Source organism: Maniola jurtina, chromosome 14, assembly GCF_905333055.1.
Source record: "Maniola jurtina chromosome 14, ilManJurt1.1, whole genome shotgun sequence".
Taxonomy (NCBI): domain Eukaryota; kingdom Metazoa; phylum Arthropoda; class Insecta; order Lepidoptera; family Nymphalidae; genus Maniola; species Maniola jurtina.
Genome location: NC_060042.1, coordinates 14251054 through 14276264, shown reverse-complemented (window position 1 = coordinate 14276264; position 25211 = coordinate 14251054). Strand labels below are relative to the sequence as shown.

At 37.3% G+C, this 25211-nt stretch overlaps 1 protein-coding gene across 1 annotated transcript; it reads right to left on the bottom strand.

The window, feature by feature from the left end:
• Positions 1-5653: 5653 nt before the first annotated feature.
• On the bottom strand, positions 5654-8105 carry LOC123872093 (serine protease ami-like). The gene is made up of 2 exons (XM_045916222.1): positions 8026-8105; positions 5654-6688 (listed from the first exon to the last, which is right to left on the bottom strand). The coding sequence occupies exon 2, from the start codon at positions 6629-6631 to the stop codon at positions 5654-5656; it is 978 nt and encodes a 325-aa protein (XP_045772178.1). The 5' UTR covers positions 6632-6688; positions 8026-8105.
• Positions 8106-25211: the final 17106 nt, after the last annotated feature.

Here is a 25211-nt window from a genome sequence, read left to right as displayed (position 1 = left end):
TGTCGTCATTGGCAACAGGCACTATTTAAGTCATCACGTAACTTTGCACAAGTAAAAAAAATACATTGATGCCAAAGAATATTTTTATTAGAATTTAATTCTAAGCAGCGGGCATCCATCTAGTTCGGTATAAAAGCCGATTCACACCAATTGCATACACTTGACACGTGCGTAGTGACGCGCGTAAACGTTAACGTTATGCATAGATCTACGTTTTACGCAAGTGGTGTGCCATGTTTCATACAGTTCCATACATTACGACGCAATGGTACGCGCTACGTCTACGCTTACGCAGCCTGTGTGAACGAGCTATTAAGCTGGATTGCGCGTCATGCGTCTTGATGCGTACCATGTGAGGCCACCTTTATACATAAAACGCTTCAGAGAACTGATGTCGTACATCTCGCGGATCATTTGCTGCGATTGAGCGATAAGACAAGAATAAAACGCAACAAAAACCGTATTAATGGCTTTTAATGTCTTATGTTACGTCATTTTTGGATTGATTGTTTTCTGACTGACTGATTGTTTACTGGCTGAGTCAGTGTGGAAAATATTCATTTATTTATTAAAATCAGTTTAATAAAATCGATATTTGACTCATTTGATGTCATGTGATAGAGTTTTGACGGTTTATATTTCAGTCTCCGTCCGAGATTCAACGATTATTATTGAATGCCTAATAATGCCTACCTTTGGTGTTTAAATTGCGAACTGCGTAATTAGATGTTGCGATATTAATCGGCTCTAATCTATACCTATAATAAAATTGTAGAAAAGTGGTGTCTGTACAATGGAAATATATAAAAAAAAGTAGCAGGGGTTGTTATTATATCGATGCCAAACCCGAAATTGTAATTAATTTTTTTTTGTCTGTTTGTCTGTTTGTCTGTGTGTTTGTGCACGCTAATCTCAGAAACGGCTTATTCGATTTAGATACGGTTTTCACTAATATATTGTAGTAAGCTTCACTTAGGATTTAGTGTTTATTTCATGTCAATCGGTTCATAAATAAAAAAGTTATGTCAATTTAAAGAATCACGGCGCCTCGCGCCTGAGCGTCCGTGGCTATATAAAGCGCGAAAAGTCACTATTCCACGCGAACGAAGTCGCGGGCACAGCTAGTTAAATAATAATTTTGGCACTCAGTTATTTTAAATGTAAACTCTCGAAAAACCTCTACGCGTCGAGACCTGTGTTCCTTGCGCATGTTTTGGAAGGATATTCCAATTATTTGTTAAAATTATTTTAATAGTACTTACTTTTTCTGACTGACGCCTTATTTTAAAAGAGTCGTATATTGTGTAAGCTCATTAGTTGAAATCAACAGAGGAAACAATAATGAACCACTGCACCCAAGTCAGATGTAGCAGGCATTGCATTGTTCGGAAACAATGTTTAAGAGAACTTAATAAGAGCCTTAATAAGGGAAATCGAGACTCGGGGCGCCGTAGTATCGACTCGAGTGAAAGACGTTTGTTAAGGTCCCATTGAAACATACGGAGTAGGTACTCAAATATTCAGTGATTGGTACTTTATTATAATAAGACGAATTGAATATATTGTTTCGTATAGTTTTTAGAGTGTTAAATAAAAGCTTACAAGGTGGCGTAATTACCAGAAATCCATAATTTCCATACTTCCATACTAATCCATACTAATATTATAAATGCGAAAGTGTGTCTGTCTGTCTGTCTGTCTGACTGTCTGCTACGTTTTCACGGCCCAACCGCTGAACCGATTTTGATGAAATTTGGTACAGACATGGGCTACATCCCGGGGTAGGACATAGGCTACTTTTTATCCCGGAAAATCAAAGAGTTCCTGCGGGATTTAAAAAACCGAAATCCAGGCGGGCGAAGCCGCGGGCATCGTCTAGTAATACTATAAATGCGAATGTGTGTCTGCTATCTTTTCACAGCGCAAAAGTTCAACCGATTTTGATGAAAGTAAGCTTATATCCCAGGGACAGACATGGGCTACTTTTTATCCCGGAACATCAAAGAGTTCCCAAGGGGGTTTGAAAAGCTGAAATCCACGTGCACAAAATCGCGGGAAACAGTTAGTTGGCTATACCTAACTTTATACTAACGAGGTCCAGTATTAGCCTGTATTTGTATAGGTCCTTAAAATCTATGAAAAGCTCCGTTGAGAGACACGATGAGGCTATTTAGATAGTTAAGGAGCGATATCGAGAGATTTGCGTCCCTCGCTTTTGAAGAAAAGATAAATCCATTTAATATAAGACGACTCAGATTTTTAAAGGGAAAAATCCTGATAACAAAACTCTTTAGCTTAAATTAATAATAATAATCAATACTATCCATACTAATATAATACATCACCAAAAAAATTAATTAAAATATTATGTTCATGAATAAATAAATAATTTGCATTTTCAATTTTCAAAGTAAGTACCTAAGTAAGGTACCTATACCAACTGGGGTATCATAATATGGAAGGGGTTTACCTGTACATTCTAAAACAGATTTTTATTTGTTATGCATTAGTTCTTGATTTATCGTGCACGGGAAAAATACCGGAGTACGGAACCGTCTGAGCGCGAGTCCGACTCGCACTTGGTCGGTTTTTATTTCAAGTTTTATTTTATTATATTGACATTGTTATAAATTGAAATATATTATGATAGTTATTTATTGTTTTAAGTATGTTGCACGCACTAATTCTGTATACTTAGATGGTTGCACAGTAAACACTAGAAATTAGCAAACTGGGGTTTCTATCAACAATAAGACCTTGTACCTGCTATCGCTGGTATACTGTACCTACGCCATTCAGTATTATGCAATGAGTAAATGAATATGAATACACCATTTCCATTTTTCATTTTTCTTGGTTTTAGTGGTAAAAGGTGTATAATGTCAAAGGGACATTTATAATAAAGGCTAATCCTTAATTCCCTATTAATTCATAAGAAAAATCTTTCTCCCAGTAGTCAAAAGATTTCTCGAGCGCAATTCAAGACGTTATTCCGCCGCGCTGAGCAAAAATACAGCATCTCAACTCCTTTTGGAAAAGAAAATCTAATTACGCATTTCTTTTTCGAAAAGTTCCATTGCCCTATGCTCTCTCAGTAAAGCTAAAGCGATAGTAAACAGTGCCAGTTTTTTAGGGTTCCGTAGTCAAGAAGAAACTCTTAGGCCTCTCTAGCCAGCACAGCGATTTTTATTCTTTTATTCTATTTTTATTCTAAATAGGAATAATAATTTAATTTTAAGAATTTTATACTTTATTTATTGACTCAATTCATTAAATTAGGTAGGCTAAAATAACTTAATAAAACTTACGTTCAAATGTAAACACTAAACAGACGAAGCTAAACAAACTTAATATTTACTCTTATCTCGAGCAGAATTCTGAAGAGTGTTAGTACTCTCTGAACGAAGTGATGGCTTAAATTGAAGGTGACTACCGTCTCCTGGAGATACCATAAAAAAAATCACGCCACTCACTCTACCACATGGTGGTGTGGAAATGAGTTATTTAGCCAAAATGAGTGTTGGAGTGGGCTTTGTGGCGCTCGTACACTGAAACTCTTGAGTCTACAAAAAAAGGTGAATACACAAATTGTAGGAAATTGTCTCTAGTTTAATAATTGTTACATAGCAATTTTTGTTGTAAAATGAATGGGAAAGAAGTTATCGTGAAAAAACTGTTTTTGGGTGCCATTTTTCCAAGATGGCGCCGCGAGCGGCAAAGGTACGAGCTGGCAAAATAAAAATTCGGAAAGAGCACATTAAAATCTATAAAACCACCAATTTGCATAACTTTCTGAAAACTTTCCAGATAAGCCCCTTTTTGACGACCAAATTACTGCTATATGCTATATCGTGCCATATTATGCTATATCGTGTAAAAAACTGTATATATTGAGTATAAATACGTAAATGTGTCTGTCTGTCACTTTTTCATGACTCATGACGAAATCTGTTACAAAGATAACTTACATCTGAGAAATGGAAATCGCTTATTTTTGTTTAGGGTGCCAACGGGACTCATAGTCTACACTAATCCTCCCCTGACCGTCCGTCTGTCTATTTGTTAGCGGATTGTATCGTGTGAATTGTAATACGTAGAGAGCTGAAATTTTCAGATTGTGTACTGTGTAATTCTATACTGTAACAACAGATAATAAATTTTTAATGAAGTAAAAAGGACATAAGTAGTAATATATCCAGATGGTACAAAATCCTTCGTGTATGAGACCGACTCGCACTTGTCCAGTTTTTCTGGAAATCTAACGGCATTTTTAGAAACCTAAATCCACATGGATAAAGTCAAGGGCATCAGCAATGCAGGGCAGTCAGGGCATAGGTCCGGTTCATTGTAACAACAAGGTTTCTATTTTGATAAGACGATGCACTTGAATAGGCATGAACATAGATCAGATCTTAAAATCATAACCTTCGGATTTGCCGCATTAAAATAATACGATTGAAGCACATTTCTATGCGATTGTACTTTTGCAAAGTTTGTGAAGACAGATCGAACTGACATGCAATATACGTATTTTTAGTAACTGTCGGAATAATATTTCACAAAATATTCAGAAAAATATATTCCTAAGTAGAAATTGATACTTTGTCCTTCTATTTATTTATTTAGTCTACAGTTCTTTTGTTGTTCTTATGTAACAAACACACACACACACACAAACTTTTAAACATTAATGTGATCACTGTTTTAAATAACTAAATAATGAGACCCTTTTATAACTCTGTTAATAAGCATAAATTGTATGCGTTTGCCCGAATAGTACCTATTATAAAGCAGATTTCAATAAAGGTCGGAGGTTGGGCCATTTGGTGTAATTGGTAATTTGATATTGAATGCCCCGTTTTATTCGCACATTTTAGGGACAACGGGTGCTTTTATTGGATTTATACAACATTACAATTATTACCAGTGTTTTTGTTCTGCGCACAATTAAAATCCAATTCCTTCGTTATGAAATTACTAGACGATGCCCGTGACTTCGTCCACGTGGATTTAGGTTTTTTAATAATCCTTGGGAGCTCTTTGATTTCCTGGGATGCAAAGTTGCATATGTCAATTTCCGTGACGCAAGCTACCTCTGTACCAAACTTCATATAAATCGGTCAAACGGGTGGGCTTTTAAGAATACCATGGGAACTCTTTGATTTTTCGGGATAAAAAGATGTCTATGTCCGTCTCTAGGATATAAGCTAACTCTGTACTAAATTTCATCAAAATCGGTTAAACTGTTGGGCCATGAAAAGCTAGCAGACAGACAGACGGACAGACAGACACACTTTCGCATTTATAATATTAGTATGGATGTTTGAATTTTTTTAATTTGAAATAAGGACTTTCTTCCTAATGTTGGAAGCCTTATGATCCGCATCTATTCACCCTGTGCAGCAAAACTGTATCAGTAAAACATCGCCAAATCGTCAATAACAGATCGAAACGCATGGGTGGGCGGTCAAATGCCAGCAGTCAAACAGCTTTCTTGATTCATTATACGGCAGTGTAGTATTTATATTTAATAAAATTATATTGGTGTGCGCACACGCATCTATTTTAGCGTACAATTCTGTTCACATGCACACGTTTACTAGCGGGGTTTCTAGGGATTTCGTGTTGTGTTTGAATTTAAATTATTGGTTTTTCAAACTAAAACTACAGTCCAAAGCCCCAGCAGAAGCACAACATTTTTCATTGAAAAAAAAAAGATTTTGTACGATCTCTCATTCGTTTTATTGGCCATAATATTCGATATCCAATCAATAAAAGGACTGACCATAGAAATCACAGCTGAAGCTGCTCCTGGGTACAGTTTGTGGCCATGCTCATTGCAGTTTCCCATAGATATGGCATTGACGCCCACAATTCCTGAAGCATGAATGATAGGTCCACCGGAATCTCCACTACAGATCGTTGCATCCAGTCCACAGCGTGGCACTACGCAAAACATACCATGCACATGACCCTCTCTTTCGTCACATTTTAACAACATGCCCTCTAACACTTGCAAATGCGTTTCCGTTGGAGTAGCATTAGTACTACCAAAGCCTAGTACGACAGCTTCATGTCCTATAAAAGACGTGTATTCTATTGGGCTGATATTTCCATAGTAACTAACTAATACATTTTCGGTCTTGTATATTGCAATATCATATTTTGTTCTTATTCTTACATTGAAATCGGATCGAATATAAGTGTAACTAGGGTGGTTATATTCTTTAAGTATAGGACTTAAGTGACCCATTTCTTTAGGAAAGTAGCTATTATATCTTGCAAATTTTCGAGGTTTAGTTGTGATAAGCATATTTAAATATAGTTTCAATACTTCATCGCTATCGCAATGTGCTGCAGTTAATATCCAAGTAGGAGTGATTGCGGCCCCTGAGCACAATGGGTAATAGTTAAATTCTGTTTTACCATTAATAGTCTTCGTATACTGTTGTTCCAACCGAACAGCAAAAGGGTATTCATCTTTAAGTGCATCCCTGCCTCCAATAATACGCAGCTTAGCTTCACATAGCTTCCAATTAACAGCTATAAAATATGTTATGGCAATGATAAATTTAATGTTAAACGAAGCATAAATTATCATATTTTTTACGTGGTTGTGGTACATGTTCATTATTTTATTTATCTCTCTCTCTCTTCAGTCATTCCTTCATTACTGAAGATCGTGGACCTGGGAACAGAACATAATATATTATGTTGTTGAATTACACAAAATAAATTGTTAAAGATTATGTTACTTATGTTATTACACTTAAAATTTATTTTATTTCAGGCAATAAATTTCCAACGACATAAATATTGTATTTTGCTAAATTGTTTTTTTTTTGAAATAGGTTTTTATATGTTTTTTTCCCCATTTTATAAAATGCCACATAATATGTACCTACGTGTAAATAAAACGTATTTGATGACTTTTTATTAGTTTTCACGCATTAGCAACGAAACTAACAAGCACATAATTGATAACATTAATTATATTATTTATCAATTATAATTGTAATAGTTTTAATGTAAAATGATTTACTGTTTTAACATAATCAAAATTCCTAAAAGTAACTCTTTTGATAAGGAGATTATATTATTTCATACGATGCCCAAAGAGCAGTATTGAACAGATTTCAATAAAGGTCGGAGGTTGGGCCATTTGGTGTAATTGGTAATTTGTTAGTGAATGGCCCGATTTATTCGCACATTTTGGGGACAAAGGGCCCCTTTAATGTATTCACATACCACATTACATTTATTTGCGGCGTTTTTAGGCTCTTTAGATGTTTAATTTTTTTGTAGTTTGTTTCGCAATCACATTTTCTTAGTGATACAAGGGTTTTAGATCTACTCACTGCTGAGTTACTAGATGCTTATAAAAATTAACAAGATTGTTTGTAGGATTCTGTACTAAAAGAAGGAATCCTTATAGTTGCGTCCAGTCCGTCTGTCTGTATGTTACAGCCATTTTATTAAAAATAAACTTTAAAAGCTGTAATGTTAAGTTTAATTATAGAAATTTATAGTTCTCCTTTATTCTGGCTTATATAAATTATGAAAAAAAAATCTGTTAAATCCTGAACATGAAAAAAGTGCGAGTCGAAAAAAAATTTGGTTTACTCTTTCCAGTAGTGAAAAATCATAACGTTTCTTACTCAGTTTTTGAAAAATTTTTGAAACGTTTTTGGCAATTAGCATGGCTGCGGAACCCTACCTTATGCACGTTTTGTAACGTACTTGACCATTTTTCTTCAATGTCAGACCTTGACTGCGATTTCACCTGGTGTGTGATAAGTGACGATGTACTCTAAGTTTAATCGTATCTATACTAATATTATAAAGAGGAAACCTTTGTATTTTTGTATGTTTATATTGAATAGGCTCAAAAACTACTGGACCGATTTCAAAATTTCTTTTACCATTACTTAGAGGGATTCTTCCGAATCGCCCGTGCGCAGCCGGGGCGGGTCGCTATATGTAATATGGCAGATAACAATTAAAATCATAACCGAGGTCTCTCACCACACCAGAAAAAAATCCCCTACCTGGAATTGCACCCATGACCCTAATAAGGCCACAGCTCTAGGAAGGTTATCGAAAATAAACTAAAGGAAATAAAAAAGAGAACGTTTCAATAAAAACAATTTTTACGATCTCCCATCATGTTTATTGGCAATAATATTCGATATCCAATCGACCATTGTAGCTCGAGCAGAAATATGTCTTGGATATAATATGTAGACGGGCTTCTCCAATCGGGTTGTCTCCAAATCTAATAGATAGTGTTGAAGCCGACAATTCCTGAAGCATAGACAGGCCCACTTGAATCTCCTGCACAGACCGTAGCGGCCAGACCACAGCGTGGCACAGCCATAATATGCCATAGAGAGGGCCCACTCTGGATCACATTTATTTAGGGACAACTCCTGAAGCATAGACAGGACCTGAATCTCCTCCACAGATGGACAGACGAACTGGAGGCACCTATAACAGTTCCTTATTTTATTACGGAACCCTTAAAACCTAAATTCACGTGGACTTTGTGGGAAAAAGTTATGATATCCAAAATGCCTTTAGCTCCGTTTATAAAAAAAATTGGACGAAATAAAGGTCTCAGACAAATGATTATTTGAGTGCTTTCTTAACTTTATCACGAACAAAGTCTGTCATAACAACTTTAAGTTTAAGTTGAACAACAATTTAAGTATGATGTCAAACAAAAAGTTGGTAACAAGCACCGAATCCAAAGGTTCTGAATTTCTTCCATGAATAAAAGTATTCTTAAAAGTTCTATTGAGTGAAACAGAGAGTTTAGTTTTTATTGTGTTTTTTTTAAATTTTGATACAAGTTAGCCCTTGACTGCAATCTCACCTGGTGGTATGTGTTGGTTATACCTACTTGAATGGTCAGGTCAACCCATCGCACTACTAAGCACTGGTCTCCTGTCAGGCCACGGGTCTCAGAGTTAGAAGGGCTTAGGCCATAGACTGCCTCGCTGGCCCAGTGTGGGTTAGTAGATTTCACACACCTTTGAGAACATTGTGAAGAACTCTCAGGCATGTAGGTTTCCCCACAATGTTTTCCTTCACCTGCGGCTTTTTTGATGGGCTGCTAGTGGCTAGCAGAGGTCCAGTCGTTACTCGTCAGTTTTATTTTCTTCTTTGATAAAAAAGGTAACGGGTTTTGAGTTACTTTTGGACCACAAAGTATCGTGTGGAGTGCTGCTTACAGCATCTGATGTCTAAGTCTTTGAACTTCGAAGTTTAGGCAAAGGTAAGTACCTACAACTAAAATTCCACAGTTCAAAGTTCCAACGTTTGATGTAGGAATTATTCACAAACCGCTTAGAGCTGGTCCGTAAGAGAATTGTTGACAACTTTGCTGGTTAAATAATGAAAGGGTGACTAGAGGTTTGCAGGAGCATAATTATATGACATGACTACGATCAATGAAAAGTTATGATTTTCGCCTTATTTTTTAAATTTTAACTCTTGACGGCAATCTCACCTGGTGGTAAGTGATGATTCAGTCTAAAATGGAAGCGGGCTAACCTGGTAGGGATATGGCAGTTTTTATTAAACTCATACCCCTTTAGTTTCTACACGGCATCGTACCCAAACGCTAAATAGTTTGGCGGCACGGCTTTGTTGGTAGGGCGGCTGCATCCTTCAGGTTCAAAATGTTGAATTCCTAAAATGCATCACCCCGATTGCCATCTCGAGCTGTCGCGCACTATATCTAGTAAGATATAAATTCAGCTTGGAACAATATCAAGCATAATATAATGTAAATAATGAAAACTTAAAATAACTTATCTTAATGTACCGTGAACCCAATTTCGCTTGAAATTGCTATTGAATTCCGTAACGGAAAAATAATGGCGTCTACGTGTCAGGGTTGCCTACAGTGCCTACAGTGACTAAATTTATAGTAGGTATTTATATAACTGGTCAAGTGCCAGTCGTTGTACACGATGGTTCCGCACCCATCATACCCATGATGTACCCATGGATACAAAAACACTTTTTTTTGTGATGTAACCACAAATTCCCTCTTTTCAGATTTTTACCTTTACCTGTGCTATACTTAATACATTATTACCTGTCAAAAATGGTTCTGCGTTAGCGGAAAGTAACCTATAGGTTTTGAATCCTTTTTCTTGACTGACATCATAGACAGACAGACGGAAAACGAAGTGATCTTATAAAAGTTTTTTGTGTCTTATGTGGAGTTTGGCATTCCAGTTGGTATCCGGTTCGGTGGTATTACTACACAGAAGTTGTTGTCTACAACAACTTCTGTGTAGTAATACCACCGAATATGCAATAAATATATTTTTGATAGAGACAACTCATGCAATCCAGAATCTGTTTTTAAACATTTGCAAACTTTCAGTCTTCAACGTATCATGAAGTACCTACTTTTCAAAATATCAGGTAGAGTTTGTGGCAGCCCTACCAAATAAAATTACGAATCACTGTGCAAAGAAAGTCTTCGGAAGAAATAGTATACAGGTAGATACATACACTGCATTTCTTGTACACGTACTATCTTTGTTTTATTTACGTGGTATATTTTCTATAAGTTACCATAACATTCATCATCATCATTATCAACTCATCACCGACTCACTACTGAGCACGGGTCGCCTTTTAGAATAAAAAGTGTTTAGGCCATAATCCACCACGCTGGCTAAATGGCTAGTCAGAATTCACACACCTTCCCCACAAGGTTTCCCCACGATGTTTGTTAAAGCAAGTGTTATTTAATTGCTTATTAAATCGCACATAGGTACGAGCAACTGCAAAAACCTGTAGTGCGTGCCCGGGATCGAACCCCTGACCTCAAGAGTAGGTAGACGTCTTAACCACTGACAACCGCTTATTTCCATACCATAACATTATTATTTTCATAAATATGAAAAACTAGATGATGCCCGTTCGATAGATGATAGATAGACTTCGTCCGCGTGGATTTAAGTTTATTAAAAATCCCGTGGGTACTCTTTAATTTTCCGGGATAAAATTAGCCTATGTCCTTCCCCGGGATGTAAGGTAACCCGTATCAAATATTATCTAAATCCGTTTGATTGTTAGGCCGTGAAAAGCTATCAGACAGACAGACACACTTTCGCTTTTATATTATTATTAGTATCGATGAGTAAACGACTGATCCCAAAATCTTCTTATTTTGTGTTTCCGCATCGCTTGTTTGACGTGTAATATAAACGCGTAGGCAGTAGCTACCTCATTAACGCAACTGCAAACATGTACCTTTAGTATCTTTAGTACGAATTAGAATATCACGAAAACATTGATAGTTTTCGAGTATCGTAACAATATCATAACGTCAGAGTAAAATGGACCTAATATGCCTTGTTTTAACGATCCGAAATGAGGAGATCCGCAGTAGAACCAAGATCGCTGACATAGCCCAAACTATTAGCAAGCTCAAATGGCAGTGGGCAGACCATGCCTGTCGTAGAGGCGATGACCGTGAAATTTTTTATACTTTAGCTCTATAATGTTTCGATGTTCGATGTCGTATCGACGTTACCGACTCGTACTAAGCTCGGAGTGAGCGCTGAGTAGGAGAACAGTGATTAGCTGAGCAAACTAACCTGCGTTGATTGCGAGTTTGTCTTGTGCTAATTAATCAGCCTCACTATGATATAATAACTAGTCTGTTCAGTGGAAGCTGAGAATGAGAACTGACGGCAAATTTAAAAACCAGCCACGTGCGAGTCAGGCTCGCGCACCGAGGGTTCCGCACTTAAGTATTTTTTCGTCATTTTGCACGATAAATCAAAAATTACCGTGCATAAATGAAAACTTGTTTTAGAATTTACAGGTAAACTCTAAAACAAGTTTTCATTTATTTTGTCGTGTCGTGATTCCATGCACCTCGTAGATTTCCACGACACGACATCGCATCGCGACACGACGTCGCAACGTGCACGATGCGATATCGTATCACGTATAGGTATGTGTTTTGACCCTCACTTAGTGATTTTGCATTTTTCAAAGGATAAATTCTACTATTTTGAATGCCCCACATTCGGAGAGTGCATGTTTAACAAACAGCAAATAATAAATAAGACAAAAGGACACTTTGCAGAAAGCTTTGCCTTTGTGCCATTTCGCAAAGTGTTTGGCTTTTCAACGAGTTTACTGGACTGTGAGCTTTGATGCAAACATCATAGGAATATTTAGATTCATCCATTCTGGATGAATGGTTAGTATTATAAATGTGAATGTGAGTCTGTCTGTCTTTCTGCTAGCCTTTCACGGTCCATCCGTTCAACCGATTTTGACGTTTACAGAGCCTAGTTAGAGAGAGCCAGAAGAAGGTAGCTTATATCCTGGGGACGGATACAGGTTATCCTTTATCCCGGAAAATCATAGAGTTCCTACAGGATTCCTAAATCGAAGCTTTGGGCATCATCTACTTACTATTATATTCAAGTGTAAACTTTAAACAGCCCTTAGCCTGGTGGCAAGCTGGATTTTAGGCCACTTGGGTCTACTTGTGATAAACTTGATATACCTCCTGGCGCGGTGCTGCCCCGGGGTCCAGGATTCGGTCCCCGGCATGGGCAATTTGAAAATTTATGTACCCATAAAAAACTGTTTTGAAGCCTTAATAGACTTTAACATGATAATGTGAAAATTTTGCACTCCCAGTACCTAATATTACACACATTACAGTGTTGAATTGATAACCTCCATTTTTTAGGTCGGTTACTAACTAAAAAAATTAAATGAAGTCGTATAGATACGTTAAAAGCATTCAACGTTGTGACATCCAGGCTTACTAGGCGATGTGTGAGAACTCGGCTCCCACTTCCACTAATCCTTTAATTAAGTGGGTGGAGTTAGGGGAAAGTTACTGCCTTATAAACCGGATTATAAAGGTTAGTGTAGGGCTTAAGATAGTCGCTTAAGGCTCAACTCACATTCCCTGCGAGGCTATGCAATGAAATTTTTAACAAAGCAATCTACAAAGACCTTTTAATAGAATTAGTACCTCCTAATTCCATGGTGATATAGTACAAAAAGGTCAAATCAAAATACTTACTTAAGTTCTAAATAGGCAAGTAGCATTAAAGATCTAATTTGAAAGTAGACGGCACTTTTATAATCAGCAGCTCGAATTCCTCAAAAACCTCAGAAATGAAATCTACACCTAGGCATGAAACAAATTAAGTTGGTCATTTTGGATTTGTGAATGGACATCGTTTTTGTAAAAAGTACCTCGAAAAACCATAAAAATGACTGCCGTATTATGTTTGGGAGTACTTAGTAATTAATTTGCGATAAATATTATATGGTTATTGACCATATTGATCTTGAAAATTCGGAAACTCTCTGAAACTGTCTATTTATTCTTCAATGGACAAGGATATTGACTTTTTTGAGAATGTGTTAGATATACCAGACCACCATAACTTTGTGTGCCGCAGTAGAGTAGAAGTACTCGTATTTCGCTTCGCTTACATCGTCTCGCAGCCAGTAGAAATAGACCCTTAACCTTAAGGGTTAGTGTAGTGGTTCTGATAGCCGCTTAATGAGCGCCGCCGAGACTGAGAGCCGATATCGAGGGCTTTCTATTAAGGGGTAGCTATCACTACATAGATAATACAGTCGATTTCGAGGGATTTCTATTAAAGGCTAACTGTAACTATAGATCAATAGTTAGATAGAAAAAAGACTTTATTGCACAAGACAAGAAAAAAGTCAAAACAAGAAAAAAAAAAAAAAAAACTATTGTATGCAAAGGCGGCCTTATTGCTTAAAGTAATCTCCACCAGGCAACTATCTAGAGAATACAAGAATGCACTGAGTATGATAGCGTGACTAGTTGCGACAGCGCATATCCATTAATTGCGCTAGTAAAGCACTGTCAACTCAAGTCGGTAACTGGATAGGTGATCAACTTTAGACGTCCAAATTCGGCCTTTTTCGTGTGCGTGTGAAGGAGTGAGTCCCGGTTATCTAAATAATAACTGATATAGACTGACTCACTGATCGATTAACGCACATCTCAAACTGACTGTTTTATCAACGCCCAGCTAACTCTTGTACCTAGAAAGTTTTTTCCCCTATGACCTATGCAAGGAAAAAGGCCAGATTTTCCTTAATTCCCAAAAGAGACAAATCAACTATCAACATAGGGATATATAAAGTTGTTACAACACAGACGTCTGAAGACATTACTACGCTTTTTGTCGCCACTCATCCCTCAATCAGGGCAAATGGTCCGGGGGATGTAGGGAATCAGTTCCGCGGAGCGTTTTACGAGGGCATAAAAACAAAACGCGGCTGAGGTAGAGATGGGCAAGACGGCTCATTGATAAGATACCACGTCATTAGTTCAAAGAGCTGAGCTATTGAACTAGATGTGACGTAGAAGATTTAATATATATTTTTTTTGTATTTTTGAAGAAGACTGTGTCGAAGAGTGTTAGAAGATTTGACTCCAAATATCCTTGATGATTTATTGATCATCTGACTGCTACGCTCTGACTCATAGCGCCACTCATCCCTCAATCAGGACAAATGATCTGGTGGACAAACTTGGTGACTGGCTTTTCCTGCATGTTTGGCAGTGGGAGGGCGGGCAGTGCATATCGCGTACTGTATGTTGTACCTTACAGATTTGTCTGCTTCAGCGGATTATAGCAAATTAAGCTTATAGTTTCTTGTTGAACAACTATACATAGTACCTATGAAATGCAGCCGCAATACATTTGACCATTTATTTGTAGCGACTTATACCTACTCATAGATATGTACCTACTTAGATCTGGTGAGCGTGTGAACGCAACATGTAGACAATTAAACACTGATATAGTTCATTTGTTTCTTTCGTTCGTGAGCACATGCCTAGTATGAAATAGGACTCACGGTGATTTGGAGAAACATTTGAGATTCAAGCGTCCAATCTAGGAATGGCTAAGACCTTTTTTATGTGCTTGATACACGTAAAGACGTTTTATGTTAAGGATGTTAATTCTTAAGGTGATGACACATGGCTGCAGCGCCGCAAAACTCACATGTTGAATAGAATCAGGTGAACTTTTACTTTGCGGAAGGCCATAATACATCCTTATCATCATCATGATCAACCCATTGCCGGCCCACTACTGGGCACTTGTCTTCTCAGAATGTGAAGAGTTTAGGCTGTATCCGACTCATACTGAGCAGGTGGGACACCTGTTGTTAAGTGATTACCGACCCATGACCATTTGCAGTACCACAGGAACCGCCAATGCATTGCCGGCCTTTCTGGAAGGTACGTATTTGTTGGTCCGCCCTTGAATAACCCCATGTTGTAACCTATCTACTATTATGTAGGTAAATGTAATATCTAGTTTTGATCAACATTTATGCAAAACGCAATACTAGGACATACCACGAATAGTAGGTACAAGGTACATTAATATACATTAGGTCTGCACACACAATCCGTGAGGATTACCGGGGGTCGCCGCAAGCTCTTGTTATCAGTTCGAGGGCGACGGGTTACTAAGGTACTTATCTAACTACCTAATACCTACGTTACGTGAATTCTATGTAAGGTCCTGAACTACGTAAGCAGACTGAATATTGATTAGGGTTGATTAGGTCTAATCCAGACCACTAGTTTTAGTCATAATATTATAAACTAGCCGATGCCCGCGACTTCGCCCGAGTGGATTTAAGTTTTTCGAAATCCCGTGGGAACTCTGATTTTCCGGGATAAAAAGTAGCCTATGTGCTAATCCAGGATATTATCTATCTCCATTCCAAATTTCAGCCAAATCCATCTAGTAGTTTTTGCATGAAGGAGTAACAAACATACACACACACAAACTTTCGCCTTTATAATATTAGTGTGATGCGAATGTGTGTTTGTTTGTTTATCCTTTCTACAAGCCCTAACTAAGCAACCTATCGATTTGATTTTTAGCATAGAGATAGTTGAAATGACGGAGAGTAATAAAGGCTACATTTATCCCGGAAAATCAATGAGCTCCTGCGGATTTTTAAAAATCTAAAGCCACGCGAGCATCAGCTAGTATCCAATAATTTATTTCAGATTAGATGATGCCCGAGACTTCGTCTTCGTGGATTTAGGTTTCCACCACGCTGGTCAAGTGCGGATTGGCAAGCTTCACACAACGCTGAGAATATATAATATTACGGCAGGAATACAAGTGTTCTCAGGATGTTTTCCTTCCCCATTAAAGCAAGTGGGTTAATTACTTATAGAGAAAGATCCCACTGCCGCCAAAACATCTTTATTTTCTGAGAAAAAAAATGTGTTGGAAAGAGTAGTGTTAATCTACTTGCTTGTGCCGTTGGCCAATTTATAGAAATCATTTTTTTAGTAATTATACAGGATGGTCAAAAAGTCGTGGATCAAACGCAATAGGGAGATAGTAGTATAGGGAGGGAGGGGCAATAGGGGGATAATATCCAACAATTTTTTTTTTGTTGAAAATTACCTCCTCTATCTCCCTATTGCGTTTGATCCACGACTTTTTGACCACCCTGTATAAACAAAATAACGAGGAACTTGCAAAGCATAGACAAGTCGCATCTATGCACGTTGAATTTTTTTACAAAATCAATCTCCAGCTCCTTACCAGCATCACGGCCGAGCGGCGAGACGAAATTGCTACCTAGTTTTAAATCTAATTTTATCTCGATAGACTATTTTCCGTCAAAGTGAATATCTAATAATTTTGCCTTTAGGACAGGAATAGAACCTGATTTTGTACTTTTTAAGATACGTCGTGGACCTCACCAGGGGCGGAATTGATACCATGGCTGCCCTAGGCCTATGGAAGATTGCCGCCCCCCTACTACCTGTAAAACACGAACAATACAAGCTTTTGTAACTGTAAATGATAATCCAGTACTAATAACTGTAGTCTGTAGTAGAGCAAAATAAAAATGATACATGGATCTGGAAAAATGGAACTTGGAGTAAACTAGTAAGCAAAGATCCAGTTCGATGATCCAAACTGTTAATAAACGTAATCTCCATGCGTACTTATATTTTTTTGCGGGGTGCTATGGGCGTATTTTTAACCCGAGGCCCCAAAAAGAGGGGTGTTATAAGTTTGACATGTGTATTTGTGTATATTTCTGTGGCATCGTAGCTCCTCAACTAATGAATCGATTTAAATTTAGTTGTTTTGTTTGAAAGGTGGCTTGATCGAGAGTGTTCCTAGCTATAATTCAAGAAAATCGGTTCAGCCGTTCGAAAGTTATCAGCTCTTTTCTAGTTACTGTAACCTTCACTTGTCGGGGGTGTTATAAAATTTTAATTTACACTTGTAGAGTTTTTAACCCCCGACCCAAAAAGAGGGGTGTTATAAGTTTGACGTGTGTATCTGTGTATCTGTGTGTCTGTGTATCTGTGTATCTGTGTATCTGTGTATCTGTGTATCTGTGTATCTGTGTATCTGTCTGTGGCCTCGTAGCGCCTAAACGAATGAACCGATTTTAATTTAGTTTTTTTTGTTTGAAAGGTGGCTTGATCGAGAGTGTTCTTAGCTATAATCCAAAAAAGATTTTTACGTATATTTTCAGATAGCGTTTTTATAGCGTATTTTCAGATCCAAGCGTTCGTTGCGTCGGGGGACCGCTAAAGACTATTCGTTCTATAACAGATGATTTTCATAGTTTATAATAGGTAGCGGTCCCCTGGCGCAACGAACGCTTGGATAAAAACTTTACTATTTATACTATTCTTAAAGGGCCCATACATACTTACCTATTATTTTTTTACTTTTTAGAGGTTTATGTGTCGGGGGTTTTTTAAATTTTTAATTTAATTTTTATTATATAAATAGAACAGTGCACGCATATACGTACATCATATTATGTAACGTAGACAAATAAAAATATTTCTACTTTACTTTCTTTCCCCCTTATATTATTCTTGTGTTTCAAGAAATAATAATATAATTCATATTGCAGTCATGTGCCTGTCCTAAATCTTTATCCCCGATCCCCGGCGGCGGCTAATTGAGCGAAATAATTCGCTGAAGTAATTACAGGGCGCCCTATCCCCTAATATACGATGCCCCCCGCCCCGGCGATTTCTGTAAACAACTTGAAGCGTTGCCGTACTAATAGCTAGCATAGAGTCAGGGAATATTTTTCAAGGAAAACAGTTACGATTAAAATATTTTATCCCTACTCTTTGATCCTACTCTCTATGTTGTACTATCCCCCATTAATGCATGTTTCGACTCCTTTTTACCCGACTGCGACAAAGCCAAAAGGAAGGGTTATGATTTTAGCAGTCTGTTATGTATGTATGTGTATTTGTATCCAGATTCTGTGTGTTCCACCGTAGCGCCTAAACTACTGGGCCGTTTTTAATGAATGAGGTATCAATTGATTCGTTGCAAAAGACCAGGTGACAGGCTATATTTTATACGAAAAAAACTGACCTAACTGACCTTACATCAAAAAAAGTGGAGGTCTCCAAAAATTTTTTTGCTATTGTGTCGAGTGCGATATCAAATGAAAGAGGAGAAAATTCTGAATTCATGAATGTAATGTACTACACCATTAATATAATAATATATCAAGCGACAGAAAAACATATACAATATTCAGCGTTTATTATAAGACGATCGCAGTCGGGTTTTAGTTTGCAACTTTATCTTGTTATAATTATCTTCAAACACTGGTAGATCATCATGAGACGTCCACGGTTAGACATAGGTCTCTTGTTAAGATTTCCTCACGCCACGGTCTTGTGCCGCCAGGATCCAGCTGCGCCAGCAAACCCATTCTGAGAGGAGACCCGTACTCAGTAGTGGACCGGCGATGAGTTGACCGTAAACTGTAAAGACATGATGATGACTAAGTATATTGCATTTTCAAGTCCGTCCGGCTGTCATAAAACAAAATAACTAGTCCATAGGGGCACAGTATAGTGGCATGCATATGCATAATATAAATTGACGGACGGCCTCGCTTGCTAATAATTATGAAGTCTGCTTTTCAATTTGTGGTTTTGCTATTAAAGCACTCTATTTGATATTTTGATGTCAGTCTGTACTCAAATAAATGCTTTGTTGAGTTTCATTTCAGTAGAATTTTCTTTCCAAACCTGTAACAGCGTCACGATGTAGCAATTTGGCTGAAATTTGAAATGGAGATAGATTATACCGTGAATTAACACATATGCTACTTTTTATCCCGGAAAATCAACTCCACACAGATGAAGTTGCGAGCAGAAGCTAGTCCATACTAATATTATAAATGCGAAAGTGTGTCTGTCTGTCTGTCTGTCTGCTACGTTTTCACGGCCCAACCACTGAACCGATTTTAATGAAATTTGGTACAGACTTGGGATACATCCCGGGGAAGGACATAGGCTACTTTTTATCCCGGAAAATTGAAGAGTTCCTACGGGTTTCAAAAAAACCAAAATCCACGCGGGCGAAGCCGCGGGGATCCTCTAGTTATTAATGAACATCAAAATATTAAGTTCTAGAATTTAGCTAAACTATGTCCCCCATCCGTCCTGCATTTCGCAAAGTTAAGCGGTCCTCAAAGCATGTGATGCTGGCTAACTTTGAAGTTTAACAACATCTTACGTGCTCCATGGCGTTAGTGACGCTGGTTTTCACTTACAAGCATTTTCCCTTTGAATTCGAAGGAAAATTGTTCGGATGAAGTCTGTCAGTAACATTAGCTTAAATCTAATAAAATGCTGCAACTCCATAACCAACCATGAAAGGGTTTGATGATGCATGGTGAAAAGTACGCACTATAATTCTTTAGCTCAATAAAATAGCAGTTTTTTCTAAATAAACAGACATACTAATTATCTCCTTATTTTTACTGATTTACACGTTATCAATAACGAATTTCAAAATGGACTTTGAATTTAAAACTCGCTGAAGATGAATCATTGATTTTGACTATAATAAAACTCAACAGAAGAGAATTTGTAAAATCTTACTATACAGACAAAGTTATGGGTTTGCGGTTAGCGGTTAAATAAATAAAGTTTTATTATTTTTCATTTAGAATCAGGGGCGAGTTACTTTAAATTGAAAGCGGCGGTTAAAACATCGGTTAAGAGAGTTTTATCTGGTTAACTGGCCACAAACAAAAACTTCTACTCGTCCATGAATTTCCCAACCCTCTTAGCGTGGAATCAGAAAGGCGAATAACTTTTGTTTGCTTTGAACACAGCTTTTAAATATTGAAATGTGACGATCAGGATTCAGGGTTGTAACGGTTATTTATAAATATATAGTTTCTTTATTCCACCATAACTTCTGAACTTCCGAACAGGTTTCAATGGTTAGAATCCCATACATCATCTATTATTTCTAACTCAATTAACTTTTTTGGGAAAATCAATATAGTGGCTGTATGGTGCCATTTTTAAAAGTGAAACGTATATTTTTGCAGAGCAGCTGTTCTACTTTTAATTACGATTTGTCAGCAGTTGAAGCGAGAGCTTTTGCAACGTTTTTCCAAGTAAAATAACATTTGCGTACCACTTTTGCAAACTTCATCGCATTTGTCAATTTAATAAGTATAACACTTTCATCATATTATAACAAGAGAAGCTTTGGTAGAGAAGGCTTTTAAAAAGCTAAAATTAGTTTGGTTGCGTTCAGACGACATTACCCAGTGCCCAGCGTTAGATATAATGCAGTAAAACGCAGTTAAGATGGTTTTTGTCTGCGCCGGGCAGAGTTACAGCTACAGTTATTGCCCAGCATCCCGCTGGCTCGAGAGCGGCCAATCTGCACGCTATCTTAATCTCGGAGACACATTTTTGCGGCTTGCCTGCGTCTAGCATTTATAAAATACATTTCACAGGCAAGTTTCTTTTTTTTATATACCCTAAAACCATAATAATTAAAGCATAATAACCGACAGGGTTATTATGCTTTAATTTTGCGCGATATCGCGGGTGAAGAGCGGGTGTGCGGGGCGTCAACCACCTCGTACCCCGATTGCCATCTCGACCTGTCGCGTGCTAATAGGTACGCCTCTGTGTAGCTACGTATTAATGCGCCTTACTCACACAACCTTGAACGAGAAGCGGGAAGAAATCTCTGTTTAGAGATAAGCATTTCCAATGAACTCAAACTTTGTAACTACTATTTTGGTACATGAAATACAAAAATAAATAAATAAAATAATAAATAGCTGTGACAGTAAGCTCCTAGATGTACCTACAGACCTACCTACTAGATTATTTTGATTTTGAAGCTCTTATACCTAGTTTTTTTTTAATATCTAATACATATTCTATATTGTAACACACAGATAGACGAACGAGAATGGTTTTTTGACCAACTTTTCTGACTAAAACGGAAGACCACCTTAGCATAAAATATGTCAAGTGCCCCAGCTGTTCTCGCTAAAAATACAGTCACAAAACGCAGTCCCATTAACGCCATCAAAGCGATCCACAGTCACAACACAGACAGACAAACTGGCCGTTCAATTGAAACATTAATGCCCCTTTGGTATCGCCGCATCTGCATATAGATGGAACGCAATGGAATGGCTTTTTGTCCGCTTCGAGCTCCTGTTATTGTACCGTATCGTTTGCCTTACCTAAAAAACCGGCCAAGTGCGAATCAGACAGAGCGATTACCCCTTTACCCCCTTACCCCTTTGGTTTCTACACGGCATCGTACTGGAACGCTAAATTTATTAAGAGCCTCGATAGCTCAACGGTTGAGGAGCGGCCTGAATTCCAAAAGTTCGGCGGTTCAACCCAACCCGTTGCACTAGTGTCGTACCCACTCCTGGCACAAGCTTTACGCTTAATTAGAGGGGAAAGTGGAGTGTTAGTCATGATTAGCATGGCTAATATTCTTTGAAGAGATGAAAAATGAAGAGTTTTTACTCAAAAAAAAATTAGCTTGCGAAATCTGATGATGATGACAAGTAAGCTCTTGACTGTCTCTCCTGGTGGTAAGGAATGATGTAGTCTTCTAAATGGTATGGCAGTTTTATTAATCTCATATCTCTTATCGATATCTACTTATCATCGTACTAGAACCTTAATAGCTTGGTGGTATAGCATTGCCGGTAACACCGAAGCCTTCCACTAGACCAGACCTGTGCCAATTTACAATGCAATGATCCAATTTGTAACATACATTTTAATGTAACATTAATTTAACTTTGTATTTGTGTACATTCAGGATTTGCAGATATTGCAATTTTATTAGGTGAGTATATTAATTTACCTAATTCAATTCCGTGTCAGCTCTATGAATAAAAGAAAATCATCAAAACTTGTACGTAGCAACCAGTAACTACATACTTATCGAGCCGAACTTAACAGTGGCGTTAGTAAGAGATTGTACATCTCGCCAACGTTTATAGAATTCGAGCTTCGAAACACTTTAACGCAAAGTAAAATAGACCTTAGATACCTTACTTAAAGCTCAAGTTTATAAATATACATCTAGAGCCAGTGGTCTGATAAGAAATCTTGCGATATTAACATCGGTAGTACTGAATTCTAGACCCTCAGCTCAGTCAGAAAAGGCTGTAAAAAATAGTCCAAGTATCCAAAGTTACCTACGTATGAGGACACGACCAGGCAAGGAGGGGTCCTTTTTTATACACGACTTTTCAAAAAAGAAAAGCAAAAACTTTTCCAGGGTTCATGTGTGCACACCGAGTGACACTGGGTATAATTATTAACAAAAAAAAAACAATATGTCGGGTGGTATGTGTATTTTTTAAAATTTCTAGTTTGGTTTTTGGCAGGGCAGCTATATTAATTTATGAAATTATGATTTGTATTTTTACATTATTGTGTTTTGCTTTCGATGCTCGAATTTCATCAACGTTGTTGGTGAGATGTAAAACCTCATACTAAACATACTGAAGTTAATTAGCTTTACTTAAAAGAGCTCCGTAGAAACTACTTTGAAGTGGGTTTCAAACTGTACAGTAGTAGCGTACACGCTTTCACTGTTTCCAACATGCTGAAATCAGTTCAGTACTGAATTCATTAACTTTCTAGAATTACGTAACGTTAACGAGAAAATTTGGTCCTATATTTGGAAAATTTGAGCAAATTTCAATACACCTCATAATTAGTATATTAACACCGGAATTCATAGTGAAGATAGAGATTTCTTAAGGAGACCATTCAGACGACATATTGGTACTGGTTCTGAGCGCATCTAAATTTTAAAGTACTAGCGTCTTTTTCATACCAATGTAATAAGAACAAGACAGACGAACCTAATTTAATTTAGAATAGTCAAACCTCGGGGCTTTTGCTGCTAGTTGTGTAGCACTATTTAGTCTTTAAATTTAAAATTCATGTCCCGTCCTTTTTAGTAATGTTAAAAAGAAAAAGATGCAGATACTCTTAATTTAGCTTAAACAAAAACATGAGAATCAACGCCAATTGTGTCATATACCTACCTATTTCAACCTTAGATGTAACATGTTATCATAATTTATAGTCTATGGTTTAAGTGATCTATGGGGGGAAGCGACTGTAGTCTCTACAGTCGAAAATACAAACGTGATAAGTATGATTCTCTTTTTTGTTTGAAAAGGTTAATTATTCGTCTTCATTGATAAAATGATTGATAAATCTACATGTCGTCTGAAAGGTCCCTAAAAAAGCCTATATCTTGTCTGTGAATTCCAATATTAAATACTTCAAAAATTATTATTTTTAACCTAATTTAAATAATAAATTAAATAAAGGTAAATACAATTCTTGTAATTTAACCCAGGCTTGTTAAACGCCTTTCAGACGACCTTCGCACGGGCCGCCTCACATTAATCCGGCCTCCAATTTCAGTCCACTGCTTAATCAGCCCGAGACGAGAATAATTGAGTTTAATTGTCAGATCTGTTTTCGTAAATTATACAACGGAATTATTTACTAATGCCTGGCAATGAATAATGAATCAGCCCTCAGTAAAACGCTTACATAGACGTTCCGATTTCCAACTCCAGTTTGGATTAGCAGCTGACTAATTTTAACGTCCCACCCTGGTGCAGTGGTTTACACTGTGGTCAACCACTGTAACATGTGTGATAGACAGACAGGCACACTTTCGCTTTTATAATATTAAGTATGGAAGTATGGATAACAGCTGAAATACGTATGTACGGAAAAGCGCGTAAGAAGTGTAACCTTAAGTTCGTACTTCGTCATGTCTAGCGTTGGAGGCTGGAGTGAGGTTGTATCTAACTTGTTTAGAAGCTGGCACGTCTGTAGAGGCTTAAAGGCAATATATTTTCTGCTCCGCGAGTCTTTGTTGATGACGTAGTGAATAGTCGCAGCGGTATTGTTATGGTTAAGCCACAAAAGAGGGTGATGATTTTAAAGATATTAAAACACTTTTGAGTTTATAGCAAAACTAGAGGATGCCCGTGACTTCGTCCGCGTGGATCTAGGTTTTTAAAGATCCCGTGGAACTGTTTGATTTTCCGGGGGAAAAAGGTGGCATATCAATTACACAGGGACGCAAGCTACCTTGGTACCTTTCATACAAATCGGTTAAGCGGATGGATTTTTGGGAATCCCATGGGAACTCTTTGATTTTCCGGGATAAAAAGTAGCCTATGTCCGTCCCCGGGATATAAGCTAACTTTCGTCAGAATCGGTTAAACTGTTGGACCGTGAAAAGGTAGCAGACAGACAGACATTTCGCGATATAAATGCGACACTTTCTAATTATAAATGCGAAAGTGTCGCATTTATAATATTAGTATGGAAGTATGGATAGAGGGCGGAATAATTTTTTGAAGTTTTCTTTTCCTAATCCGCGAGATCCAAAAACACTTGCGATGAGTCATGAAACGGCAATATAGACCGACAGACAGACACATATCGCATTTAGAATATTAGTATGGATTTTCATTTCCTTCAGGCTTCATCCTTTCATCGCAAGTTAAAACGTAATACACAATATTATTTCTTGGAAACTTTGATATTTAATTATTTTCAATTAATTTGGTATTGAATCATGCATAGAATATTATTATGTTGTTTACCTGTTAGGTATAAAATGGTTGCAATAAAAAAATACAATACAAAAAAAAAACGATGATAGCGTAGTGGTTAAGACTACAACATTTCGGGAGGTCCAAGGTACGAACCCGGGCATGCACCTCTAATTTTTCGGAATTGCATGCGTTTTAAGCATTAAATATCACAATTAACGGTGAAGGAA